The following is a 27,922-nucleotide window of genomic DNA, read 5'->3' on the forward strand; positions in this document are numbered from 1 at the left end:
GTAGACTGGGTGACAGTTATGTTGTTTTTGATTTGTTCTGCTGTTTTTGGACAGGACATACATAGAACAGAGAAAATTGAACAGTACAGCACAGGAACAGACCCTTCATCCCACTACGTCTGTGCTGACGATGATGCTAATCTAATCTATGCCTGCACGTGGTCCGTCTCCCTCTATTCCCTGCTTGTTCACGTGTTCATCTAAATGGCTCTTAATACATTGCTATCGTACATTCTTCTACCATCTCTCCTGGCAGCTTGTTCCAGGCATCTACCACTCTCTGTGTAAAAAAAACTTGTCTCTCACCTTAAAGCTATGCCCTTTAGCGTTTGACATTTCCATTCTGGGAAAAAGATTATGACTATCTATGCCTCTCATAATTTTAAATACTTCTATTAGGTCATCCCTCAGCCTTCGATGCATCAAATAAAACAATCCAAGTTTGCCCAACCTCTCCTTACAGCTAATACTCTCCAATCTAGGCAACATCTGGTGAACATCTTCTTCACCCCCTCCAAACCCTGCACATCCTTCCTGTAATGTGGCAACCTGAACTGCATTTCTAAACTCCAAGCGTGGCCTGATTAAAGTTTTGTACCGCTGCAACATGACTTGCCAACTTTTATACTCAGTGACCTGACCGATCAAGGCAAGTATGCCGTATGCTTTCTTTACCACGCTATCTACTTGTGTTTCCACTTTCAGGGAGATATGGACATGAACCCCAAGATCCTTCTGGACATCATTGCTCCTGAGGGTCCTGCCATTTGCTGTTTACTTTTGTCTTGCATTTGACTTCCCAAAGTGCAGCACGCCTCACACTTGTCTATATTAAACCCCATCTGCCATTTCCCTGCCCACATTTCCAAATGATCTGTATTCTGCTGTATCCTTTCACAACATTCCTTCCTGTCCACAACTCCACAATTTTCCATGTCATCTGCAAATTTACTAATCAGACTACCCACATTTTAATCCAAATCATTAATGTATATTACAAACAACACAGGTCTCAACACTGATCCTTGCAGAACACCACAAGACAGACCTCTAGTCAAAAAAACAGCCCTCTACCTCCACACTCCATCTTCCATGACCACACCAATTTATAATCCAATTTACCAACTCACCACATATTCCATGTGATTTAATCTTCTGGATCAGCTTACCATGAAGGACTTTGTCAAATGCTTTACTAAGGTCCATGTTGGCAACAACCACTGTCCTACCCTCATCAATTATCTTTGTCACTTCCTCAAAAAACTCAATCACATTTGTGAGACAGGACCTCCTCTACATAAAGCCATGCTAACTGTCCCTAATAAATCCATGCTTTTCCAAATGTGAGTAAATCTTAAAGGATCTTCTCCAATAATTTCCCTCCTACTGATGTAAGACTCACCCGACTATTATTATTTTAAGAAGAGCAACATATTTGTCCTTGTTGCTGTTCTTAAACAAAGGAACAACATTGGCTGTTCTTCAGTCGTCTGGCACCTTGCCCATGGCTAAAGAGGATACAGAAGCCTTCCCCTAATATATCACTTTCACCCGAGGGCCAGTCTTATCCTTTTCCGTAGCTGTCTTAAAACTTACGGATTATGGTCACTATTTGCAAAATGCTCCCCCACTGAAACTTCGATCACCTGGCCAGGCTTATTCCCTACTATGGTCCCATCCTGAGTTGAATTATCTGCGTATTAGATATGTAGGTAGCCCAAATAGATGCACATAACAAATTTTCCTGGATGCACCAAACAAATTCTGCCCCATCTAAGCCCCTGGCACTAAGGGAGTCCCAGACAATATTGGAGAAGTTAAAATCTTCCATTACCATAACCCTGTGTTCTTACATCATAGAAACATAGAAAAACTGTAGCACAATTCAGGCCCTTCGGCCCACAAAGCTGTCCCAAACATGCCCCTACCCTAGAAATAACTAGGCTTACCCATAGCCCTCTATTTTTCTCAGCTCCATATACCTATCCAACAGTCTTTTGAAAGACCCAATCATATCCGCCTCCACCACCGTTGCCGGCAGCCCATTCCACACACTCACCACTCTCTGAGTAAAAAACTTACCCCTGACATCTCCTCTATATCTACTCCCCAGCACCTTAAACCTATGTCCTCTTGTGGCCACCATTTCAGCCCTGGGGAAAAGTCTCTCCAAGGAGAAAAGGCCGAGTCCCCTCAACCTGCTTTCATAAGGCATGCTCCGCATTCCAGGCAGCATCCTTGTAAATCTCCTCTGCACCCTCTCCATGGCTTCCACATCCTTCCTGTAGTGAGGTGACCAGAACTGAGCACAATACTCCAAGTGGGGGTCATCGTTTGATGATCGACCTGCATATCTGTTCCTCCAGATCCTGTTGGCATTTGGGAAGTTTATAGAATAATCCCATCAGAGTGATTACATCTTTCATATTCTTGAGTTCAACCCATATGACCTCCTGGATGAGCCCTCCAAGATGTCCTCACTTAGTGAAGCTGTGACATTCTCCCTAACCAGTAATGCAATCCTCCCACCTCTTTTATATTCCTCTCTACCAAATCTGAAACATTTATGGTCCGGAACATTGAACTGCCAGTCCTGCCCTTCTCTCACTAAGTTTCTATAATGGCTACAATATTGTAGATTCATGTAATAATTCAGACTCCAAGCTCATCTGCCTTACCCATTATACTCCTTGCATTAAAATAAATAAACCAGACCATCATTCCTGCAGTGTTCATTGTCCTGGGTAGTTTTTCCACATTGTCAGTCAAAGCCAGCATTGCGATAATACAGGAACGGCTTGGCTAGAGTTGCAGCTGGTCCTGAAGAGCCTAGTTGTTCTCTGATCCCATAACCTTCACCAATGCTCTCAACCTTCCATTGATATAATATGAAATGATGGTGGGACTCTCAGGAGGAAGTCAAGATTGGTCATCAACTTGGCACTTCTCATTGAGAATGAATTGCAAATCATTCACCCTTAAATTTGATCCTCAAGTGTTGGCCCCATTCTTCATCATATGGTTGTTCTTGGAGCCTCTTCCTCCCATTACCTGCACAGCTTTGATCTGATCAACTGATCATGGGATCCCTTGCCGCTGTCTGTTGCATGTTCATTTTGCTGTTTAGCACAAAGGTACTCCTGTGTTGCTTCTTCACCAGGCTACTACCTGATTTTTAGGTGCACATAAAAATCTAAGCATGATTTAACATCAACAGATTAGGCTTGGGAATAGATGCATTTTCCGGCGCAACTTATGAGTTTATAGCCACTCGTATAAATTCAAGAACCAAATGTCAGGCATCTCCTTCATTTCTGGGGGAGCCAAACTTTAAGCTGAGCCAAATATTACAGTGTAATTTCATACCATGTAACAAATCTGCTCCACAGCAGTCATGCAGAGGTCAAAGAAGTTCAATAATTGCCCCTACATCAAAGATAAGTAGAAAAAGGAGGGTAAGAATTTAAATGGTCAAGAAAAAAATTACTTTTTTAAGAAAAGTGTCAAGGTAAGGAATGAGGCATATTTTGAAGCATAAACTTTAGGCAATAGTAAAAAAAATCTATTTAGGAAAGGCTGCAGATTAATAGTCTCCTGTCAAAATAAATAATTCCATTGATGCCCTAAAGTAATTGGCATCTCACCTCAATTATATAAGTTTTAGGATGGAGAAATGAAAAATTCTGCAATGAAAATACATCCAGGTAAGAATAGCAGTTTTTTTTAATAAGGTCACAGTATAAAATAGGAAGATGGTGGTTTTGAGCTGTGGATGATAAATTGCTGTCATTGCAATTGTAATTTGTCACAGTTCCATACGAGTGCTTCCCAGCTGTCAGTTTTTTGTCAACATATTACACAGTGGACATGTGTACACAAAACCAGGGATGATGGAAGGGTCCATGAAAGAAGATAAATAGCGTAATGACATCTTGGATGCCTCTAAATATGTGGAGCAAATATGTTTCAATGCAGAGCCCACTGGAGTAATACCTGACAATTCAATCACCTGGACCGTCAGATTCTGTATGTTGTGGAATACCCAATAGTAAAAGCCCACTGTTCGCCCACACCTGGTACTGTGCAATCAGGACAATTGTTACATTTTCATCTCATTTGCAGTGTGCATTGTGCATTGGTGAAAAGACAGAATTGTCACATGCACACACAGCGTTCACAATGAATTCAAGTCATGAACAATTAAAGTCCTGTTGCAGGGCTTTGACCTGAAACATTGATTCCTCTCCCTCCAAAGATGTCTCTCGAGTTCAGCAGATTGTTTGTTGCTCCAGATTCTAGCATCTGCAGTCTCTTGTGTCTCCATGAACAATTAATACTTATTGTTTAGTTATTGGTGCAACTGTCCATCCTGTATGTTGTAAATGATATAAGTTATCAGCAGCCTTACCAAGAGCAGAAGGCATTAACGAGTATATTGTTTTTCCTTTTGACTAGCATAGTTCTCGGGCATCTCAGATAGATACAATACCTGTGTAAAGATGCAAAAAAATTGTGTAAATTCTATAGCATTGTAATTTCACTGTGGCAATTTGACGGAGGCAGGAAAATTAATAATGGGGAATAAGAAAGTGGCAGAGGGGTTAAATTAATACTTTTTCTATATCTTCATGAATAGAAAGCACAGACAAACCTCCCAGTTGTTACGGAGAACCAGAGTTCCAGTGCAAGTGTGGAAATAAAAGAACTGTCTTGGTTAAAAACAGAAGTTACCAGAGAAGTTAATGAGCTTGATGCTGATAAATCCCATGGACAGTTGTTTTACATCCCAGTGTTTTAAAAGATGTGTCTATAGAAATAGTAAATGTTCTCATCATCATTTTCCAAAATTCTACAGATTCTGGAATTGTTCCTGCAAATAAGAGGGTAGCGAATATAACCAAATATTTAAGAAACAAGGGAGAGGGAAGCTAGTTAGACCAGTTAGCCTGACATCATTATTATAGAATATTCCATGGAGAATATAGAAAATAATAACACGACTGACCAGTGTCGATATGGATTTATGAAATGGAACTCGTGCTTGATTAATGTGTTAGAGCTCTATGAGGATATATCTAATTGAGTAGATAAGGGGGAGCAAGTGGAAGCAATGTATCTGGGTCCCATGAAGAAGGTTGGTGAACATGGTCAAAGTGCATAGACAGAACATGCTGAAAACACTCAGCAAATCAAGCAGCATCTGTGGAAAGAGAAACAGGGTTAACATTTCAGGTCGAAGACACTTCATCAGAACTGGCAGGAACTAAGAGTTGATTAACAGTATCAAAATAAAGAGTTGGAATAAACGGTGCGTTCCCAAATTTGGCAGGCTGATATCAGTAGAGTACTGCAGGGATCAGTGCTTGGGCCACCACTATTCACAGTCTATAATGATGATTTGGTTGAGTAATCAAGTGTAATATTTTCAAGTCTGTTGATGACACAAAACTAGGCGGGAATGTGAATAGTGAAGAGGATGCAAAGAAGCTTCAAGAGGAGATAAACAAGCTAAGTGAGTGTGGAGCAACATGGCACTTGAAATGCAATGTGGAAAACTGGGAGGTTAGCCACTTCAGTAGAAAATACAACTGCTGTGTATTTAAAATCAGGAGAGATTAGGAAGTATTGATGTTAAACTTGTACACAAGTCACTGAAAGCCAGCATGTTGGTAAATAAAGCACTTAGGAAGATAAGTAGCAACATACACAAAATGCTGGGAACTCAGCAGGTCAGGTAGCATCTATGGAGGGAAATAAACAGTCGGCATTTCAGGTCGAGACCCTTCATCAGGACTGAAAAGGAAGAGGGCAGAAGCCAGAATAAGAAGGTTGGGGGAGGGGGAGGAGCACAGGCTGGCAGGACTGGTACTCACCCTCAACAACTTCTCTTTTGGCTCCTCCCACTTTCTCCAAACCAAAGGTGTAGCCATGGGCACTTGTATGGGCCCCAGCTATGCCTGCCTTTTCGTCGGCTACGTGGAACAGTCCATGTTCCAAGCCTACACCGGTAACACTCCCCAACTCTTTCTTTGCTACAGTGATGACTGCATTGGGGCTGCTTCCTGCAGATGATAAATTTCATCAACTTTGCCTCCAACTTCCACCCTGCCCTCAGATTCAATTGGTCCACCTCCAACACCTCTCTCCCCTTTCTGAATCCCTCTGTCTCCATCTCCGGAGACAGATTAACTACAGATATCTTTTACAAACCGAATGACTCCCACAGTTACATTGACTACACCTCTTCCCACCCTGTCACTTGCAAGGATGCTATCCCCTTCTCCCAGTTCCTCCGCTGCATCTGTTCCCATGATGAGGCTTTCCATTCCAGGACATCTGAGGTGTCCACTTTCTTCAGTAAACAGGGTTTCCCTTCCACCACCATCAATGCAGCCCTCACCCACATCTCCTCCATTTCCAGCACGTCTGCCCTCACCAGATTCCACCCCTGACATAACAGGGACAGCGTTCCCCTTGTCCTCACCTACCATCCCAGAAGCCTCCGTATCCAACACATCATTCTCCTCAACTTCCGCCACCTCCAATGGGATCCCACCACCAGGTACATCGTCCCCTCTGCTGCCCCCCCCCACCCCTTTCTGCTGGGATTGTTCTCTCCACGACTCCCTTGTCCACTTGTCCCTCCCCACTGATGACCCTCCCGGCACTTATCCCTGCAACTACACCTGTCCCTAGTCCTCCTCCCTCACCACCACTCAGGGCCCAAGACAGTCCTTCCAGGTGAGGCAGCGCTTCACCCGTGAATCCGAGGGTGTCACTTATTGCATTCCGCTGCTCCCAGTGCGGTCTCCTCTACATTGGTGAGACGTGACGCAGATTCGGTGACCACCTTGTCGAGTTCCTTCGCCCCGTCTGCTGCCACAGCCAGGACCTCCCGGTGGCCACCCACTTCAATTCCACATCCCACTCCCATACTGACATGTCTATCCATGGCCTCCTCTCGTGCCATGTTGAGGTAGGTACAGGTTGGAGGGACAACACCTCATATTCCGCCTTGGAAGTCTCCAAACTGACAGCCTCAACATCGATTTCTTTAACTTCCGGTAACCCCTCCCCTCTTTACCCCCCCCTTTTGTCTTCCCTCATTCCTGTAGCCCCCTCACCCCTTCTCTTTCCCCTCCCCCACCCTCATGACCTGCCCATCCATTCCTCACCTCCTTCCTTTTGTTTCATGATCTACTGCCCTCTCCTACTGGATTTCTCCTCCTTTAGCGTTTGCCTCTTCTACCTATCACCTCTCAGCTCCTTACATCACTCCCTTTCATTCCCCCCCCCCCCCACCCACCTACCTACCCCCTCTCACCTGGATTCACCTATTACCTGCCAGCCTGTGCTCCTCCCCCTCCCCTGACCTTCTTATTGTGGCTTCTGCCCTCTTCCTTTCCAGTCCTGGTGAAGGGTGTTGACCCGAAACGCCGACTGTTGATTTCCCTCCATAGATGCTGCCTGACCTGCTGAGCTCCTCCAGCATTTTGTGTGTGTTGCTCCAGATTCCAGCATCTGCAAAATCTCTTGTGCTCTAGGAAGATAAATAGTATTGTTGGCCATTCGTGGTTGAGGGTTAGAGTGCAAAAGTGAAAATGCTTTAATAGAATTATAGAGGGCGTTTTGAGAAGAAGGAATACTGTGCACAATTTTGGTCTCCTTACCTGAAGAAAATATGCACTTCCTACAAAGGGATTGCAGCAAGAATTCGCCAGACTGCTTCCTGGAATGAGAGATCTGTATTATGTGAAGAGATTGAGTAGTCGAAGCCCCTATTTACAGTTCAGAAGAATGAGTGGTGTCCTCATTAAAACAAAGAAGATGTTTAGAGAGCTCGACAGAATGGCTACAAGAGAAATGTTTCCCCAGCTAAGGAGTCTAGAAATTTGGGGTTGCAGTCAGATTGAAATGAGAAATGTCTTCACTCTGAAGGTGGTGAATCTTCGGAATTTACTATCCCAACAGCACCTGGAGGTTCAGTCACTGATTCTGTTCAAAACAGATATTGATAGATTTCTGAATATTGGAGAGCTCAATGCTCATGGAGATCAGGTAGGCTAACTGTGTGAGAGGCCGACGATCAGCAAGAATATTGGAGTAGGCTCGAGGGACCAAATGCCAACAACTGCTCTTACTTCTTATGTTCTTACAGTATGCATGGTCTGATGTCTCTTCCATAATATTAAGTGACACAGAGGTAGACCATGTAGTCCACCAATGAACCTAATTTCTGTATCACCTAATGGAAGTCCATGCAGATAGGACCCCCTACATGGTATTTCCTTGTCCACCTCTCCTCCAGAACCCCACCTACTTTCTCTGCCCAAACAGTAGTGATTCTGAGTCCCCAAGTTTACAATCCTCTCTTGACCACCACAAAAGATGCAATTTTACCCCCAATTCTCATAACCCAGCAACTGACTGCATCCCTGAATTGTCTGCGCCCACACCCTTTCATCTCATCCTGACTTCCCTAAACAATCCCTGCTCCTGATTAACTGATACCTCATTTCATCAATTACTCTGAACCCCTCTCAACTACCCTTGCACTTATAGCAGAGTGCACAAAGGAAGAGCATTACCTTTTTTAAGCTGCATTGCATTCTACCCACTATCAAATGCATCATGAAAGCTTTATGGCATTTGTGTAGGAGGCTTATATGGTGTGTGCTAAGCTTCCTAGTGATGAACCCAGAAATAACACACACTTTGGCCCACCACATAGCTACTGTTTATCATTTCAGACATCAACTGGTATCTTGGCCTATAGGCTCCCAATGTGAACCATGCAGAGCTCTCACGATGAATTTGATAGTGTATTTTTTTATATCTGCGGTGTTCACTACAGCTTAAAAAATTGGTTAAATTTCAGAAAACACAGTGAGTGGATTACTTTGCCCTGTGGTCTTATGCAAAGCTGATTGTTATTCCTTACTAATTACTGTAATTAACATTTTAAATGGCTCAATTTATAATTATTATTTTTTTTATTTCCTTTGAAGTTCATAAAGAGGATTATTTCTGCAATTTCCTTGGAATGGAGTCAAAATAAATCCAGTGATCAGCTCCAAAAATCAAAATCAGACAGAATTTGAAATGAGCATTCTCTGTGGCTGGTAGTGTATAGGTAGAGTGTGCCAAAGCACTCCATGAATCATATAGTTTAATTATCATTTGAGAGCTCTGCAAGAAATGCCAACCTTTACTCTTTTCATCTAACCCTTTTCAACTCAAACAATTTTGTTTTTTTCATGTTGCACTTTTTTCAAGTTCAAGTTTTAGAATCCGATACACTGGGGGGAATCCATTTAGCTCATTGGCTCTAAAATGGTCCTTTGAAAGAGTAGTTGTATCCTGCATTTTATCCATAACCTTATGTTCTTCATCCACAAATGTTTGTTCAACTCCCTGTTGAATTTATATTCAGAATCAGCCTTGCAGCACTCTCTCACAGTTGTGGGGAAAAAATACCTCTCTGTATCATTTGCCAGATAATGTGGTTTTAAATCTATGAGTTCTGGCTTTTGGTCTGCCCTCAGGAGAGAATAGTTTCCCTCTGAGTTTTCTGGAAGAATCTATCATCTTGAAAATCTAAATCAAGTCACCTCATTATTGTTTATTAAATTGCTTCATTATTCCTTTAATCTGTTTGTAAATAAGCAAGGATTTTAAAATGGGCAGGTAATTCCCTCCATATCATACACTTGACCTTCACTTAATTCTCTCATGAAATATGTAAATTATTTCCAATATGCTGGCCAATTGAGTGGTGCAATGATGGTCATTTTATTCTGTCAAGTAATTTTATAAAGGGATGTGAATGTCAAAAGTTGTCAAATCCAGTCAGCTTCAGACTTTAATTCTTCAAAATAGTTGAGAGTATTCTTATTTTAAAATTTACAATAAAATTGCAGCTCATTTGTATTATCAGACCAACAGGTTCCATATCCTAGCTGGTCCATTCTGAAAATCGTCAGACTAAGGCCCATTCTGAGTAGCAGAAAGACAGGTTAATTTTCCATTCTTTTTCTCATGTCTGATATTTATAAATTGAGTTCAAAGTTCATAATCCTCTTTGAAGACAGAATTTAACTCAACGGTATCTCCATTGAATTTGTTTTGAGCGGCAAGATGCAATTCTGTAGCCCATTACTTGATCCAGGTTACTGCCTTCAGAGGAAGAGGAGGATTTGTTTTACCTCTTGTGCGCTAAGTGGCCACAATGCCCAACTCCTTTTTGGAGCCTGTTTGGAATCACCCTGCCCTTCAAGGTAGGTGAAACCCACTGAACTTTGATGTTGGATTTTAAATTTCCCATTGAGAAAGCCTCAAATCTTGGTCTCAGCTTGAGTTTGTCTGAGCACCAATGATAAAATGTAATTACATTTTGCTTGCCAGTGCTAACTCCCTGAAAGAGCATTAGCCACTGATTGTATTCAGTACCTGTATATTGAGTTCTCCCAAAGTTAATGGGGAAGAATGTACCCTCACACTGGTTTAACACTTGGAATCGAAGACAAATTTCTTCACCTAAGAAACCTTATGGTATATAATTTTCAGAAATAAATTACTCACCATAATTGTCAATAAAGTTTTAACATGCGGCGATAGAACTTGTAGTTGCTTCAGATTATTGTTTCTAAGTCATTATAGCTTAAACTAGAGAAATATTAGAAATCTCAGGAAATAATCTGAAACCTATTTTAAGAATAAATTTACCTTTAATATGTTATTAGTGATGATAATTTCCATCCCATTAGGAGTACAAATACCCCCATCGACAATGATTGACTGAAGGTAAATTGCTTGGTATCAGGTGGAAGTGCTGCAGATATAAAAACAGCAATCAATGTAAATGTTCTGGAAATTGATTGGCAAGGCCCAGAAGATATGTTACACTATTAGAAATTGACCAACGAGACAGAATTTGACAATGTCAGGCAATTTTTTTTAAAGAAAAGTTCTGGCTGATTTATCAGGGGATGATTTAATTTGATGTGTAAAGTGACATTTAATTTTTAGTGGAGTTCTGATGAATGTAAAAGCCAGTATTAACAAGAATGAAAGCTGTGAGATTAGGCTTGACATATGATAAACAGCTCTGTGGAATTTGAGTGCAAAGTGAAAACAGGAATTAAAAATTTGGGCAAAAATTAAGCTTCACAACCTTTAAACATGACTAATTTACAGCCTCTCCCCCCAATGAAATATAAACAGTATAGTGCTCACAACACCCAAGAATGGCAGTTTTAAAATGTGCTTTCCTCTTGTTCCTGGCACTATCCCTGACCCCCAAACATCACATTGTGTTCTCTTCAACTATGATGCGATCAGTATTCCACAGTGTTCCAGCAGGTACAGAAAAAGCTTCCTTTTCAAGCTCAGCCTCCATCTTGCCCTGTCAGCCCTGCAATCCCATGTTACCACCTCCGTACTTATATTTTTTCACATGGACACTTTATGGAGAATTTTTTTTGTCTCCCTTTGCATTTGACTCTTTGGTCCCTACCACTGTCTCTTTTTCTCTACCAGTAGCTGCTTATCATTTTGGATACTGGCAAAGAAGGGCTAATGATGCTAGCAAGCAGTTGTATTCTCTCTGCACTCGGGTCCATTTGGGCTTTATTTGTCAGAATTTTTGTGATCCACTTAAAAATAACCCTTGGCTGAAATTTTGCTTCCAGAGCTCTGTGCTCTTGGACTCTCTCTGACTCACGGTGTATTTATCTTTGACAAATTAATTCCACCAAGTAATGAACCATATTGCAAGACTTTGGCACACTCAGGTAAAGGGAAATAGTCTTCTAAAATTTAGTCTTCACCTCCTGCCTCTTATGGAAATGTAGACTCAGCATGAATAATTATTTAAGAATAAAGCTCTGGTTATTCTTAAATGGCAACAGCAACCAGTTGAGAGGGATTCAACTAACTAGGTACTGGGGATTGACACTAAAACAGAAAGCATTGGGAATACTCAGCAGGTCAGTTAGCATCTGTAAGGAGAGCTAACAGGTCAATGACCCTTCATCAGAACTGGAAAGGTTAAGAAAAAAATATTAAAACGTAATTGATATTCTTGAAGCATTCTATCCATATGAATGTCTTTCCTTCACTTTTCCATTCTGTCGAAAGATTATTAACCCGAAACGTTAGCTATATCTCTGTTTCCACTGATGCTGCTTGACCTGCTGAGTATTAACAGCTTTTCCTGTTTTTATCTCAGATTTCCTGCATCTGCAGTTTTTTGCTTCAAGTTACTGGAGACTGACTTATGGATTAATAGGCTGCAGTAGCTATGGCACAAGATATCAGTCAATGGAAAAAAAAATGAAAGGTCACTAAATAAAGACATAGGAAGTCAAGCTAGTCTTGACTAATAGTACAATGCACACTCATAGTGAACTGGAAGCCTATTTTATATTGCACCCAGGCACAATATAAAATGGATTTACATTTTCCTATGGATGCACAGAGCAACTTCACCCTTTGAAAGTTAGCTCTAGTCAAGGACCACTTGTTTCCTGTCTACAGTGCCTTGTCTTGAAAGACACCAGGGATGAAAAAAAAATTAAAATGTAATTGATATTCCTGAAGCATTCTGCCAATATGAGATATTTAGTATTATCTGGTCCCAAGTTTTTGGTACTGCATAGAGATGTGAATGATTTACATAGTAATTTCACTTCTTTGAACAGTCATTAAAAGAATGGCTGTGTTTGACTGTCGCTGATGAGTATTACACAAACGTTTCCACTGAAATGAAATCCTTTTTAATGAGACATTGGCAGGACTGAATGGTTTGAGGGAGTGATGGAACAAATGCTTGCTGTTAATTATGGCATGCCCTGTATTTTTACACAAAGTATTCATCATTCAGAGTGTGATATTTTTTCAGAATGTGATTTTTTTTTTCCTTTTAATTCTTCTCCCTCCCCACCTCCACAACCACACTGACCTTTTTTCATTGTTCAGTGTTAATTGCCAAATGAATCAAGTGGGTCATTTTTTTCTGTGCCCTCAGGAAACACAATGATAATATTAAAGATGGCTTGACATGCTCACCTAAAGCAGCAATTTTCATTTTTTTTCCCTTCTCAGCATAGATCATTGTTCACAAAGAAAGCTGGAAATCTCTTGGTTTTTTTTTGTTAAAATGGCAAATTCTACTTCACTGTTAGATCCTGCGTTCTGAAGTCTGTTAGCTGGAATTCCAACTGAAGACAAATGCTGCAGCTGTTGAGTTTCTGTCCCAGCATGTCTTCATATTTAGGGCGGGATCTTGTGGTTGATGTAACAGAGGTGTTATCAGGGTTTACCATTATTCACATGAACACTGGAACAGCCACAGCTGCCAGTGACAGGTCTGTGGCTAAATTTGCAGATGGGATACTTATCCAAGTTGCCCCATTCCCCAAAAGCTGCATGCTAATGGAATCTTGCCATCTGACAGAACTCTCAAGTATGCTCAAGTTGCTGCAGCCACTTCACAGATACAGAGTAAATCACCAGGAGAAATGGAACTTATTTATTCCAGTAAGTCTGGCCTTTTAATGACAAGCAAAGTTGAAAATATTGATTCAATTCCTCTCTGACACTGAAAATGAACTTTGAGGATGGTATTTTATTTCATCAGGTTTAGTGCATTTTACAAGCTTTACCTTTCATCCTTGAGTCTTCCTTTATCCAACCATTCTTTCCCCTTCTTTATTTATCTTTCTATATGATTGGACATACAGTTAAATATCTTAATTGACACTTCTCAGTCAGATTCTGCAATGGGAATTATCAGTTCTTCAGTCTGATTGACTGAGAAGGTAGATGGTGCCTTGCCCTGTTTTCACAAGACCTTGATGAGCACACTGCACATGTTCAGTTTTTTATCAACAGGTACTCACATTGCAAAAACCCAGAGAAACCCTATGGGAATGCATGTTATACCAGTCACTCAGCATGAACACTAAAATCCATCTCATTATCTATTAGATGTTTACAAAAGGAAGAAAATTAATTTTTTATTAGCCTTTTTTCTTGTTTTGACAGCTAGCCAACTTATTCAACTCCCACTCTTGTATTAAAGTGGAACATCAATTCTTTGGTTTCTTGGATATCTGCCTTTATAGTACTTCGATTCCACCATCTATCACTAAAATTGTACACGCAGAGTAGAATCATAACCTTTAATTACAATTGGTAGGAAACAGATTAGGTATGAATGAGTTCTTGAGTAAAAGAATACTTGAGATTATTGATCATGTGTTTCTTTTAATTTAATATGTGGACATTATCTTTGATAATTCACATGGTCCAATAATAATGTTTTTCCAAGATGAATCTTTGGATTTATTTCAGATTTTGTCCTGAATGTACTTTTATTCAAATGGTTCATCTTCGATCTACCTCAAAGCTGTAGGAAATAATGATCATTAGTGGTCATGGCCAGTTATCAAATGGTGTTTTGCTTGCCATTACATAGTTAAGGCTATAGCTAACAATCACTTCAATGCAATGCCACTATTACAACATGAAATAGTCATGTAGCACTTTCAACATGAAATTATATCTCAGGATGGTTTAAGCAAAAATAATTGCATTGAGCTACCTAAATCATGAAGGCAGATGATCAAAATTTGCTCAGAGAAATATATTTTAGAGGGCTTTTTGAAGACCTTGTTCCTAAGATTAGGAAAACTGTAAGCATGGCTGCCAATGGTAGAGCAATTAAACCCGGGACAATCCAAAGAGGTATAGATGCTTCAGAAGATTAAAGTGCTGACATAAGGACTTCTTTTAAATGTTTATCTGGAGCCAACATAGCCCAGCATATGCATGGATAAAAGCTGCAAAGGCAGCAAAATTTTAGATTACCTCATTCACATGGAGTTGAATGTAAGATGTAGGAGCAGGAGTAGGCCAGTGGAGCCCTCTTGAGCCTGCCCTGTCACTCAATAAGATAATGGCTGATCTGACTTTGACCTCAACACTTCCCTGCCCGTAAACCTTAATTTACTTGAAGTCTAAAAATATGTTAATCTTAGCTTAAATATATTTAATAACTCAGCTTCCACAGTTCTCTCCAAAGGGGAATTTCAAAGCTTTGTAACCCTTTAAGAGAAGTCATACCTTCTTATCTCAGTTTGAAAAGGGTGACCCCCCCCCCACCCCGACCAATCTGTGACTCTGCTCCCTCATCAGGATTCCCCCAGCAGAGAAAAGATCCTCTCACAGCATTTGTTTCATCAGCCCCTCTCAAGATTCCATATGTTTCAATAAAATCAATTTACTCATTTTTTAATACTCCATAGAGTATAGATCCAATATTTCTACTTTTCTTCATACGAAATCTCCTAGGGAGGCTGGTCAGGATTAAATACACTAACATGGGGAGAGGAAAGGATGAGGGAAGGGATATTGTAACCAAGTTAGGGGTGAAATCTCAGATATTTAGGGGTATTTTGGAAAGATACCTCATATGTTAACAAAGCAGAAGAGTTTAGAGTGAGAATTCAGAGTGAGCTTAGAGTGCATCACAGCCTGGTATGGAGGCTCCAATGTATAGGATCGCAAGAGGCTGCAGAGGGTTAGAGCCAACTCCATCACGGGCACAACCCTCCCCACCATCAAGGACACCTTCAAGATGCAGTGCCTCAGGAAGGCAGCATCCATCATTAAGGACCCGCACCATCCAGGACATGCCCTCTTCTCGTTACTCCCACCAGGGAGGAGGTACAGGAGCCTGAAGACTCACACTCAATGATTCAGGAAGAGCTGCTTCCCTTCTGCCATCAGATTTCTGAACAAGAAAAACATGTAGTAATGGCTTCTACTGGAATAAAACAAAATTCTGCCGTAAATATCCTGTGATGCCTAACATTTCTGGACCCATATCTTGGAATGCAGTGTTTTTGGTGACAAACTGGGTAGTATTTGTAAAGACCTTAAGGAAAACAGAAAGATGAATACAAAAGAAGAGAAATAAAGGACTGCAGATGCTGGAATCTAGATGAAAAACACTATGATGCTGGAGGAACTCAGCAGACCGGAGTTCCTCCAGCATCATAGATTTCTGAACAATCCCTGAACCCATGAACACTACCTCATTATTCCTTTTTATTTTGCACTATTTATTTATTTTTGCAATTTATAGATTTTTATATCTTTGCACTATACTGCCGCTGCAAAACAACAAATTTCATGTTATATGTCAGTGATAATAAATCGGATTCTGATTCTCATGATTGGAAGTGACTAAAGATCTGTGTTGCTACTAGTGTGTGACAGAGAAGTTGCCATCGAAGACTGGGAAATGAAAGTTTGCAAAGGCAGAATGTAAAAGATTTGTAAGTGGGGGGTGGGGGGCAAATATTTTGAAATTAGTTTGTTCAAGGATGAAGGTCATCAAGGGCAGGGGAATTTTGCAAATAAGCTGGAGAAGCTGTTTATTGCAAATGTCAATATTTCCAGATTGTGGTCCCTTTGTGAACCAAGGTATTTAGGACTCCTCATCTTCCTTGAAGGCTGCAAATGTATGTAAATTTTACATCCATCTAGCCTTATTATTGTTCATATTTCTGTGGGTGTTGCTGGTTACATCAGTTGTCCCTTCCAAGCTACCTTGGAGAACGTTGATGCAATTGAATTTGGTGGCACAGTAGGACAACTAACAGAGCCGCCTCCTCACGGCACCAGAAACCCTCATTCAATCCTGACCTCAGGTGCTGCCTTTGTGGAGTTTTCAAGTTCTCCCTGTGACTGCCTGGGTTTCCTCCAGATGCTCCGGTTCCCTCCCACATCCCAAAGACGTGCTGGTTGGTAGGTTAATTGGCCTCTGTAAATTGACCCTAGTGTGCAGGTGACTGGTAGAATTTGGTGGGGGATGGGGGGGGAGGTTGAAGAGAATGTGGAGAGATTAAAAAATGGAATGAAGGTAGGATTGGTGTAAAGGGGTGGTTGATGGTCAGTGTGGGCTTGATGGACCAAAGTACCAGTTTCTGTGATGTATATTCCTATGACTGTATGGATGATCTTAAGCAGGAGGTTAAGAGTCGTTCAAGCATGGTCTATAGTCATTTATCCTGGAAAGAAGGCTGAAGGATATTAATGAAACAGTTGTTTCATAATCTGACATCCATGCCCTGGTATATACTTTATAAATCAGTCTGTTATGTGGGCCACTGTCAGCTGTGTTTCCAAATTCCAGTTAGATATTACCCACTAACTTACCCCTATCAGTCAAATTTATAATTTGCTCAGAAATTTATTACCTTGGTGAGACATAATCTGACTTCTTCTCAATTTATGCTGTTGCTTCTGATTAATCCTTGTCATTGCTGTGATTGCTCATACTGTCTTTCGTCAAAGTCTCAGATATTTAACTAAAAAAGGATACGCTTTTGCGGAGGGAATGCAGTGAAAATCCACCAGACTGGTTCCAGCGATGATGGAAATTAGGTGATAAATTAAAACTTCTCGGTGAAAATTAAAAAGTGCAGATGTTGGAAATCTGAAATAAAAACAGAAAATCTTGGAAACACTCAGCAGGTCTGGCAGCATCTAAGGAAAGAAAAAAGTTAATGCTTCAGTTTGAGATCCTCCATGAGGTTCTTGACATGAAATGTTAACTCTTTCTTTGTTCTCAAGCATTAGGTGAATGAGAGAGTTTGACAGGGTAGATATGGGGAGGATGTTTCCCCTGGCTGTGGAGTCTAGAATGAGGGGTGACAGTCTCAAAATAATGGGCGGGCCATTTAGAACTGAAACAAGGAGAAAATTGTTCACTCAGTGGTGGTGAATCTTTGGAATTCTCTACCCTGGAGAACTATGGATGCTCAGTCATTGCCTGCATTCAAAAAGAGATCGACCGGTTTCTCTTTATTGTAAGAATGAATGGATATGTGGATCAGACAGGAAGTTCATACAGAGCAAGAAGATCAGATCAAAGTAAGCTTGAGGCGATGAATGGCCTGTACTTGCTCCTACTTCTTATGTTCTTGCATTTGAAATCAAGAGGCAAATATGTTGTCTCCTCTTATTTTGAGAAAGCTTTCTTCCTGTCTCATGTCAAACCACGCAACTTGCTTTGCATTGTTGCACGATGTCACAGTTGGCATCTTGTCACAAGGAATCTGACTTGTATGTTGAAACTCTATGATAGTTTCACAAAGTCTTTGCTTATTCCAACTAACCACCAACGTCAATTTTCTGAAAACACCTGCCTGTGTTTCTACCTAAACCAAAATGTCACAGGAATTCTACAGAGATTAATAAAAAATTAAGTGCTACATGGTAGATTTTCAATCTGGACCCAAAATTCACCATTTGTATTTGACCAAATACACCCTCTGGCAGCTGTTGTGGTTTGTGTAAGACAACCTCTGGCATTGACTTCCCCCTGATTTTCATAGAGTTATGCTTAGATGCATTTAACATTTTCAAGAGAGTTGTCCTGATATTTTCCACTTTCAAACATCACTGCAGCCTTTGTCTGGCAGAGCTGAATATCTCTCTTCCTTTCTCTTCCACTCCCTCAGATATTGGTTTTCTGAAACTGATGTTATCTATGAAAATACAACAACCCTGACTAAATTATTGCTTGTGCATTTATTAATAATTGAACTGTAACCAGTCTCCTGCTCTCTGAAATGCTGAAAATAAATTCAACTCTTCAGCATCTGTAGAAGGCATGGAAGTGAATCTCAGAGCCTTGATGCAGTACATTATTGAGTAATTCTAACAAATTAAAAATAAATATTGGGGAATGAAGCTGACAGTTAGATCTGCACAATCAATGTCACCAACTATAATTGGGTCCCAATGAAATTGCTATTTTATTTTATAAAATGAATATTTTAAACACTTTCTGCAGGATGTAAAACCTGTGTCAGTGTTTGAGTTTACCACTTGAGTCATGAGCATATTAAGATACAATTTAATTAAAGCTATAAAATGTTAGACCGTATTTTATAAAACCATTCTTCCAGGACCAATTCTATTAATGACTTATATGCTAATTATGTCTGACCATAGACAGAAGGGTAACTGTTGCAGAGTTAGGTCTATTTTTGATAGATGTAAGTGTACACACTCTTGCAATCCGCACAAAGATGTTCTTTCATAAAATGCACAATTCCTTTCGAGCAAACAAAATCTGTATGTTTCCACATGAACACTTTGCATTAACTAGGAGAAAACTTCAGTCTTCAATCCGCATCACTTTGGGCAAAGCTGCAATGGTTAAGAAAAGAAAATGATACCCAAAGTCTTTAAGAAAAAAAAACAAACTAGGGCAGTGCTATATGTAATAAGATGATTCACTATTGCCTACTTTGCATAACTATTCAAAATGAAAACACCCCATCGTTTTTTTCTTTATACATTAACTTCTTTGATTAGGTCAAGGTAAAACAGCAACAAATAAAAATTAAAATACAGAACATATAAACCAAGAGATAAACAAAGGGGCAAGGCAATTATTAGAGCATCCTACTGCTCTACTTCACCCTCCACACCACCTCACAGCTAAATTCTTCTTTCATAATTATTCACCTTTCATTTAGCAATTCCTGCCTTCCAAATCATTTCTTCTTTCGCCTCCTCCTCAAAAACATTGAAAGCCTGCACTCTTTTTCCAAACCACATAGTGTTTATTTTTTGACAAGTTGGATTGGAAGATTTGTTTACTTATAAAACAATGTTTGCTCATTTTCCAGATGCACCATTATAGGAGATAACCTGGAATGTGCAAAAAAATGTGCCAAGGCCTTTCACCTGAACCAGTGCACTTTGTTACGAATGCAGAAATAACTGAACTGCTGTATATTTCTGAAAAGGATTCTGAAATAGGCAATTTGCAAATCCCCACTGATCAAACAACAATTGAACATTGAATTACCTAAGTCTTTGTTCACAGTTACACTACGTGGTCTTAAAATAATATGGGTGACAGGGTTTGACGAGCTGACTGACAGCTGACATTTCTGCAGGGAAGAGCTGGCGGTAAGCCATTCGCAGCTCAGCTCAACTCAGACTTCCACATGTGCTTGGTCCAATGCCAAAGTCCGAAATGATCTGGAAGTTGCAAGCTGGCACATTTGACCTCTCACTTCACTGCTAGACTCACCAATAAGCTAAGTGAGCAAGAGAGCGGAGCCAGATGCATTTCACATCCAGTCCCTCAGCTTTCTGCCAGGACTGGCTGGCATACAGACAGAGGCACCCTTCATTTCAATGGGTACTACTATCTGTATGCCAGCCTTGATAAGTTCAGGAATGCCTTTCAATACTTACTTCAATTTATTTTATTTTAGTGTTTTTAATTACTTTTAGTTCTGCAGAATGTCTTACTGTTTTTAAATTTTTAAAAATATTTTAATATGATTTTTGTATATTTAATGGCTTTTAAATATCACTGACAACACATTTGAAAACAATTCCAGAAGTCTCCGACAGTGCTTTGGTGCTTGCCCCTCAGAGCCATGTCTGCCTCACAGGATGCTCCTCAGTTGCTGAGGGCCGCTCATTTGGCCCTGTCTGAAAAAGGTGCTGCAGATGGAGCATCTGAAAAGTAGGTCTGACCAGCATGATTCACTCCATACTCCTGACCTTATAAAATGAAATATCACTCAACTTAAAGTGAGTGGTGTGTGTGTGTGTGCATGCGTGTGTATGCACACATGCATACTTAAACACAGATGCCTGTTTTGCTAAATTACGAGAAAATCAAAAGGACTATTTTTCCACCCGTTGCTAGGCAGCGCACAAAAACAAAGAGCACACATTTGGAGGCATAAGTGTGTTGCCGTCATGGGGTACTTTGAAGCATTTGTTGGGTGTAAGCTATTTTATTCTTAGGGCGCAAAATTTCTTTGAAGAAATGCAGATTTGGCAAGATAAAAATGTTAGTAATCCAGCCATACCGTCCCCATCTACTATTGTTACCACCACAATCATTTCTCACCTATTGAATGTGCGCTTCATTTGGCTGATTCGATGACATCCTCAAATATCCAATGCAGCTCTTCAGAAATGACCTTAGTCTTGGTAGAAGCAGAATGCCTTGTCAATTGCAATTTTTGCATTTTTTAAGTAATGCAAAATAACAAGTTGAACAAGACACCGGATACTGTTTCCACAGTAAAGTCAGATTTTGTTCATGTATTTTCACAATTGACACAAGATGATATTTAATTTTCAAGTGTTATGTAGAAATCCTACTTTCTCCAATACATACCCAGCTCTCACATCCTACCACACACTGACCCCATGCATCAGATTTAGAATTGTGTTAATAGTTCTTTTCTATCATTTGCCTTCAAAATCTCTCGAGAAATGTGTAACTATAATGTAATATTTCCTTTCCAAAAATACCGAAACATCTGATCAATAGGATTCTCATGTGATATCTTGTTGATTATCTTTTTTTTAAAAAAACTAACTCTATGGTTCTGATTTTAAAGCCAGCAATGCTTGAAGTTCACATTAAACAAGGATGTCGACTCATTAGATACAATACAATATGTGGACTCCATGAAGATGTCAAAGTTCCTTTCAATTTTCTTTGATGATTATTTCTGCCTGTGGAATAATGAGACTGTCAGGCACTTACACTGGGTGAAGTTAATTGGAGAGAGCAAAGGGGCAAAGTCATGGTTATGGAAAAAGGGTAAAGGTTTGCAGGCTGAAAACTCACTTCAGATAGAAAAATAGACCAACATCTTGTTCTTTCATCCCATGTCTATAATGTAGGTTGTGGGGATTGCTCTCTTTGCAATATCTTCTTTTTTCTCTTCCATTACCTCCTATGCTGTCAGAACATTTTTATGCCTAGGATATGAATAGCCCAGTTATTATTTTTCCCTGCAAGGCTGGATTTTTTTTCAATTGCAATAATGAAAGTTCACAATTTGAAAATGACTGTTTGTTTGAAAAGACCCTCCTTGCCATTCAACAACAATAATTGCAAAAAAAAAGCATCATCTTGCATCCATCAGGGATGAGTGATTAATTAAAATATTTGTTGTACTTGCTTGTTTTGTTTCATTGTTCTTTGAAAAGGAATAGATGAGAGTCTGTCTCATGATTGGAACCAGATTGCATTTGTGAAAAATTAGCTTATGTAAACAGGCAGAGATGCAAAATGCATCATGTGGCTCAGCCTAATTGTTGAGAGACAGATTTAGCAAATACATAAGCTGTCAGAACCAAGCAGTTAACATGACCTGACGTCAGCTGCGTTTATTAAGACTGCCTGGAAGTACACGCTTGGAAATGTGGCTGAATCCCGTGAAGGCGGTTTGCCCTTTGACTCCTATAATTTCAGGGGTTTGCAAAATAATAGATTGTTAAGACTTGCAACCTGTGGAGAGTGAAAACAGCTTCACACCTTATGTTATAGTTATTCAACAAAGCACATCTGAAGTGTTGTGCTAGCATATTCTTGCAAGATTTTAGACTCTAATTTTCCATTCATTTTTCATGTTTTCTCCACCTTTCCTTTGCGGCTTAATTTGTCCCATACATCATTCTCTGACTGAAGGAAGCAAGCCAATCAAATCTGAGAGGCAAGCTTGACTGTCCAAGAGCTTACTGCCGAGTGCATTTGAACACCATTATGAATCACCACCACTTCACCCTGCTGAGGACCCACAAAATAAGGCAATGCTTTTAAAAATAGATTTTAATGTGAGTTACAATTTAAATTCCTGACTCAAATTGATAAAACAAAATGTTCTATTCCTCTGAACTATTTATAGCTAACCCTCTGCTTGACTCTTTGAATACAAAGCTCCTTTTGGCAGCTTTGGAATGTTCATAGTTTGGTAAAGCATATTTTAAGTCACAGCCAGTCTTGCAAGCTTTTCCATTCTCATTTATACACCTTCAGTAGTATTTGGAACTCGGGCCTAATAAAACATTTGTCCATTTCTAGAACACAATGATGTCGTCCTTACTGTACCGATCAAACAATAAGTTCCATGCCATGGTCATTTATGGTTGCCAACTCTTAGGATTGGCTTTCACTCTCTAGGCGCTAAAGATCTCCTGGACATTTAGAGTCATGGAGTCTTAGAGTAATACAACACAGAAACAGGCCTTACGGCCCGACTAGTCCATGCCAACCAAGATGCCCATTTCCCGTGTTTGGCCCATATTGCTCTAAATCTTTCCTATCCATGTACTTGTCCAAGTGTCTTTTAAATATTGTTTGTGTACCTGCCTCAATCACTTGCTCTGGCAGCTCATTGCATATACACACTACCCTCTGAATGAAGAAGTTGCCTTCAGGTCCCTTTTAAATCTTTCCCCTCTCACATTAAACTTGTGCCTTCTCTGATTCCCTTTCCCTGGGGAAAAAAAAACTGTGAATTCACCCTACCTATGCCCCTAATGATTTTATATACATCTATAAGGTCATCCTACACTCCAAGAAATAAGGTTCTAGTCTGCCCAACCTCTCCCTTTAACTCAGGCCCTTGAGTCCTAACAACATTCTTGTATATCTCCTTGGCACTCTTAATGATGTCTTTCCTATAACAGGATAACCAAAACTGGACACGATACTGTGGCTTCACCAACACCTTGCACAACTGCAACATAATATCCTATACTCAGTGTCCTGACTGATGAAGGCAGTGCCATACTGTCTACCTGTGACATCACTATATAATCTGCATTCATATGTCCCTCTGGTTAATTAGTTTCTGCAATTAACCCTAAAAAATCGGAATTGGGCACTAAAAGATATTGTTCACATTTTGTGTTTTTTTTTTAAATATTGAAGATAGGAATAAGAGCATTTTACTGTTGGGGAAGTTGATGTCGAAGTCTCCAGGAATTTGAACGAGTTGGCAGCTCAGTGATATCCCTATGTGGTTTCTTTCTTAGGAAGGCTGTTAAGCTGATTATCCCACTGTAAACAGCACATGGATTGATATTCAACATAATCTTCCCATTGTTATTATTTGTGTCTCGTAAGTCATTCAAAGCTGGAATATCACAAGAAATTCAACCCTGCTCCAATATCAGAGGGGAAAAAAACGGGACAAGAAGAGTCACTACCAAGGGTGATGGGAGTAGTAGGTTTCTCAAAAAAAGACATTCATGAATCTAATTACTCTACCGAGTAAACGTACTTTCAGCAGGTAATCCTAAATGGGCTGAAAATTAAATCAGGAAATGCGTGCCAAAATGACTGAGGAACATAATGCTAGTTCACAAGGCAACCTTACACATAGTGTAAACAGATAACAGAAAATCACTCATCCTGGGCAGGTGAAAGTAGAGAAAAAAAGAGAAAGAAGAAGAACAGCTGCAGAAAGATTGTTTTCTATTTAATGATGAGTGGTTAGTCCCTTGGGTATTATTGTCATTGATATTACCAATTGACTCTTGATTCTACTTAAGCTGTGTAAACAATGTTTTCTGGATCATTCATGATCTGATGAACTATCAAAGATCAGAAAAACAGAGGCCATTTTCAAAAGTGTAGCTAATCAGTTAGTTATTAAAGTTTGTTGAGAAATTGGCTGCTTGCCATTACATGGTGCTGACAACTCCTGAAAATGGTTGCACCATTTTGATTATGGAAATAGCAGTTTGGTTGTTCCATTATGTATTGAGATATATGGCATTTGTCACTTTAACAACTTAAAGTGGTAAATTTAATAATTTCATCTAATGAACATGGGAGCAAAGCCATCAAAACTTTTCTAAGACGATCCCTTTAAGTACTTTGCTCAAAATCAGTGCACATTTTTTTTATTTAAACTTGGGAAATCTGGAAGATCAGTAGATCAGGGTAAAGAGAAAATAAGATTAACCCTTCAGGTCAGATCTATTATCACAACTCAATTTTTTTTAATGGTGAGTTTGAACTTGGTCAACTGAAACTATAATGCTCACAGTTATAGAATCCACAAAAGATTTGCAGAGATATTTCAGAATGAATCAAAATCTAGTGGATAAATAAATCAACAAAAGTATGTCACCACAAAGCTAAGTGTTTTACAGTTTATTACCTGGAGACATTGGCACATGTAATTGGAATATAATTTTTAAATACAATTTTCATTAAATTAGGATCTAATCCTTAAATCTAAATCTCTTGTCCCCAAAAAAGGAAAAGGGATGTGAGAAAGAATCCTGTTATGCAGAAATTGGTGATGGCTTGGATTTCTCTGCCTATGAGAGTGCTGGAAGCAGAGAAGATCACTGATTTCAAAAGGAAATTAGATAGGCATTTAAAGGAAATAATTCTGCAGGTCTTTGGTGATAGAGCAAAGTAGTTGGAGCAACTGGATATTCCACAGAAAGCTGCAATGAAATCAATGGGCCAAATGGCCTCTTTCTAAGACATAGTGACTACACGACTTCTGCGATTTAGCAGAGAGCCATGCAGAGGCTGGAAAGGTATATCAGAACACATGCCCATGAGGAATCTCAGCTGAGATGGGCGTTAAGAAAAATGTGGCCAACAATCAAATCATAACTGCCCTTGTGTTCTTTGTAACCAGAGTAGAAATTCTTTGATATTGGTAGAATATTTAAAGAAATTTCGTTACAAGAACATTTATATTTGCAAACAGGCTCAGGAAGCTGAAATGTACAAAATTAATATCTGCATATAGGTTGTTTGCAGAAAAGCAATTGATTAAAATACATACATTGTATCAAAATAATTCTAATGTTATTATTTCTTCCCCAGAATTCATTGCAGTGTTTTCTTTTTAGATTCAAAACAAGTTTATTGTAATGACTTTACTGATCTTACTCCCTTACACTGTCAGGGTCATCATTTTGAAAAGACGAAGCTGCTGATTGTTCATTTGTTATAGTACTTCAGTAAAAATGAGTTGGACCTTTGAAATTGGCATTGGCATCCATTTATTTGGGAAGAAGTTTGTACAGTTCCCATTTTTGATCACTGTCTCCCTTTTAATCCGACCTATTGTGTGAACGTCAGATTGGATTCAGTTATAGTAACCCCAAAGTCAAATAATTTACAAATGTTCACCTCTTAAACTGATTTATGAATAATGGCCACTCAGGAAAAGCATCCAAAAGCAGCTGGTGTCCTGTGAAGCCATACTAAGTAAGGAACTAATGACCTTGAGAGTGGAACATTGAGAAGAAAATTTGCAATTAAGAACATTAATGATTTAAAACAATAAACTGTGTTTAGTTCTAAAGAGCAAGGGTGTTCCCATCAATTTCTTGCATGAAGCATACTCCAGTTGCCAACTTAGACTTCTGAATGGTACAGATAGTTAAACGTTGCCAGCCTCAATTCTCAATCTGCTTTGCACAGAAGCAGAAAAATTGAGAAAAAGATAGGTGGCACTGGGCTAATCTCCCTGGCCAATGCACAGTTATGTTTTTTTAATGCACTTTAAGTGAGAAAATGTGCATTGTGTGATTAAACACCATTCAACAACTGACCCTCTTTTCCCCAGGTCGTCCCATCCCACATTCATCATCGCCCAGCCATCCATTTGCCCAGCAGACCAGCACCCATCTTTCATCATCTAGTGTGAAAGACTACCAAATGCCATTGCTTGACAGCAGCGTCTCTCATCCAGCTCTTGAATCCAACCCCAATGAGGAGTTCGCCATAAATTCATACCTATTGCGAGCAGGTTCTGGTGCACTGCCACCTTCCAGTAATGGTAAGAACTTATTCTTATATCTGCCTAACCTGACATTCACTGCAAGCTTGATCTGTTGGCGGATGTCTCACCTCTCAGCATGCCTGCAAGTGCTTCTTTTAGTGGTGTTGTCATCATTTCCTTTCTTGTATGTTCTCAGGCCTTGTTCATTGTTAATAAGCACGTCAAAGCCAAAGGGTTATCAAAATTTCCTGTTGTTAATTAAATCAATAATATAGCTTATTGGAGGATTCAACGGTCAAGAATTGTAGCAGGGCATTATATTAGAAATCATTATTCTGATTAGGAAAACATTATTTTCTTTCGCTGTCTCTTTCTATATTTAGCAGTGCTGAATTTTCTTGTCCATTAATAGCATTTTCCAAGATTCTCTTTTATCATTGATGCTATTTTATCCACAGAGTCCATTTTCTTCTTTGCGATAATTCAGAGTGCAGATTGGTAGGAAATATAATTATGGTTCTTCTGAGGATCCATTACTTCATTGTGATAATTCATTTATTATTTGTAGAAGGGACATCAATCATGGCAGCAGTAACAGCTTTGGCAAATGATTTTAACTATTCCAAGTCCAAGTAAGTAGAAAATATAACCTTGAAACTTAATTGATTAATGAAAGATTCCCACTCATATTTGGATAATAGAACAGCTTGCCTTAAAAGTGATTATTTTCAATCTTTGATTGAACAGAACTGATATTTCCTTGAGTCCGAAATTGGGATGATCCTAGCCCGTGTCCTCCTTTCATTTTTCTTTTATTTCTTCATTCCCCCTGAGCTTCGAATTCTAGTGCTCCTTTTTTCCCTAATGGAAAGGAATTGGATGAGTTCCCAAGGGTAATTTCCAGTGATTAATATTGCTGAGCATAGAAAAAATGATCCCAACTTTTCTTTTGTGATTTGTTATTTTAAACTTATGAAATAAAGTTTGTTGTGCCTGTTTTCCAAACTAATGTTTGAAGTTATATATCTGTTCCATCTTCCATTCATTGACCCATAGAATCAATACAGCTCAGAAGAATACAGCTCAGCCGTTCAGTCTGTTACGCTAAATCTTTGTAAAAGCTTTCTGACTGACCCTAATGCCCTACTGCTTCCCCATAGTTGTAAATTTATTTGTTATTTAAGTACATATCCAATTCTCTTCAGAAAGTTATTTTTGAATCTTCATTCACCAGTCTTTCAGGCATACATTTTCAACCTTAACTCATCGCATAGAAATCAAAGGGACTCTTCGTTTCTCTTTAGTTCTTCCTT

At 39.4% G+C, this 27,922-nt stretch overlaps 1 protein-coding gene across 1 annotated transcript in view; it reads left to right on the forward strand.

The window, feature by feature from the left end:
- The window catches only part of LOC127569407 (teneurin-2-like), a 603,649-nt gene that overhangs the window by 309,786 nt on the left and 265,941 nt on the right, over positions 1 to 27,922 (forward strand). Inside the window, 1 exon segment of the mRNA XM_052014021.1 lies at positions 26,454 to 26,666. Within this exon segment, the coding sequence (XP_051869981.1) occupies positions 26,454 to 26,666 (213 nt within the window).

The sequence above is a fragment of the Pristis pectinata genome, chromosome 4 (assembly GCF_009764475.1).
Source record: "Pristis pectinata isolate sPriPec2 chromosome 4, sPriPec2.1.pri, whole genome shotgun sequence".
Lineage (NCBI taxonomy): Eukaryota > Metazoa > Chordata > Chondrichthyes > Rhinopristiformes > Pristidae > Pristis > Pristis pectinata.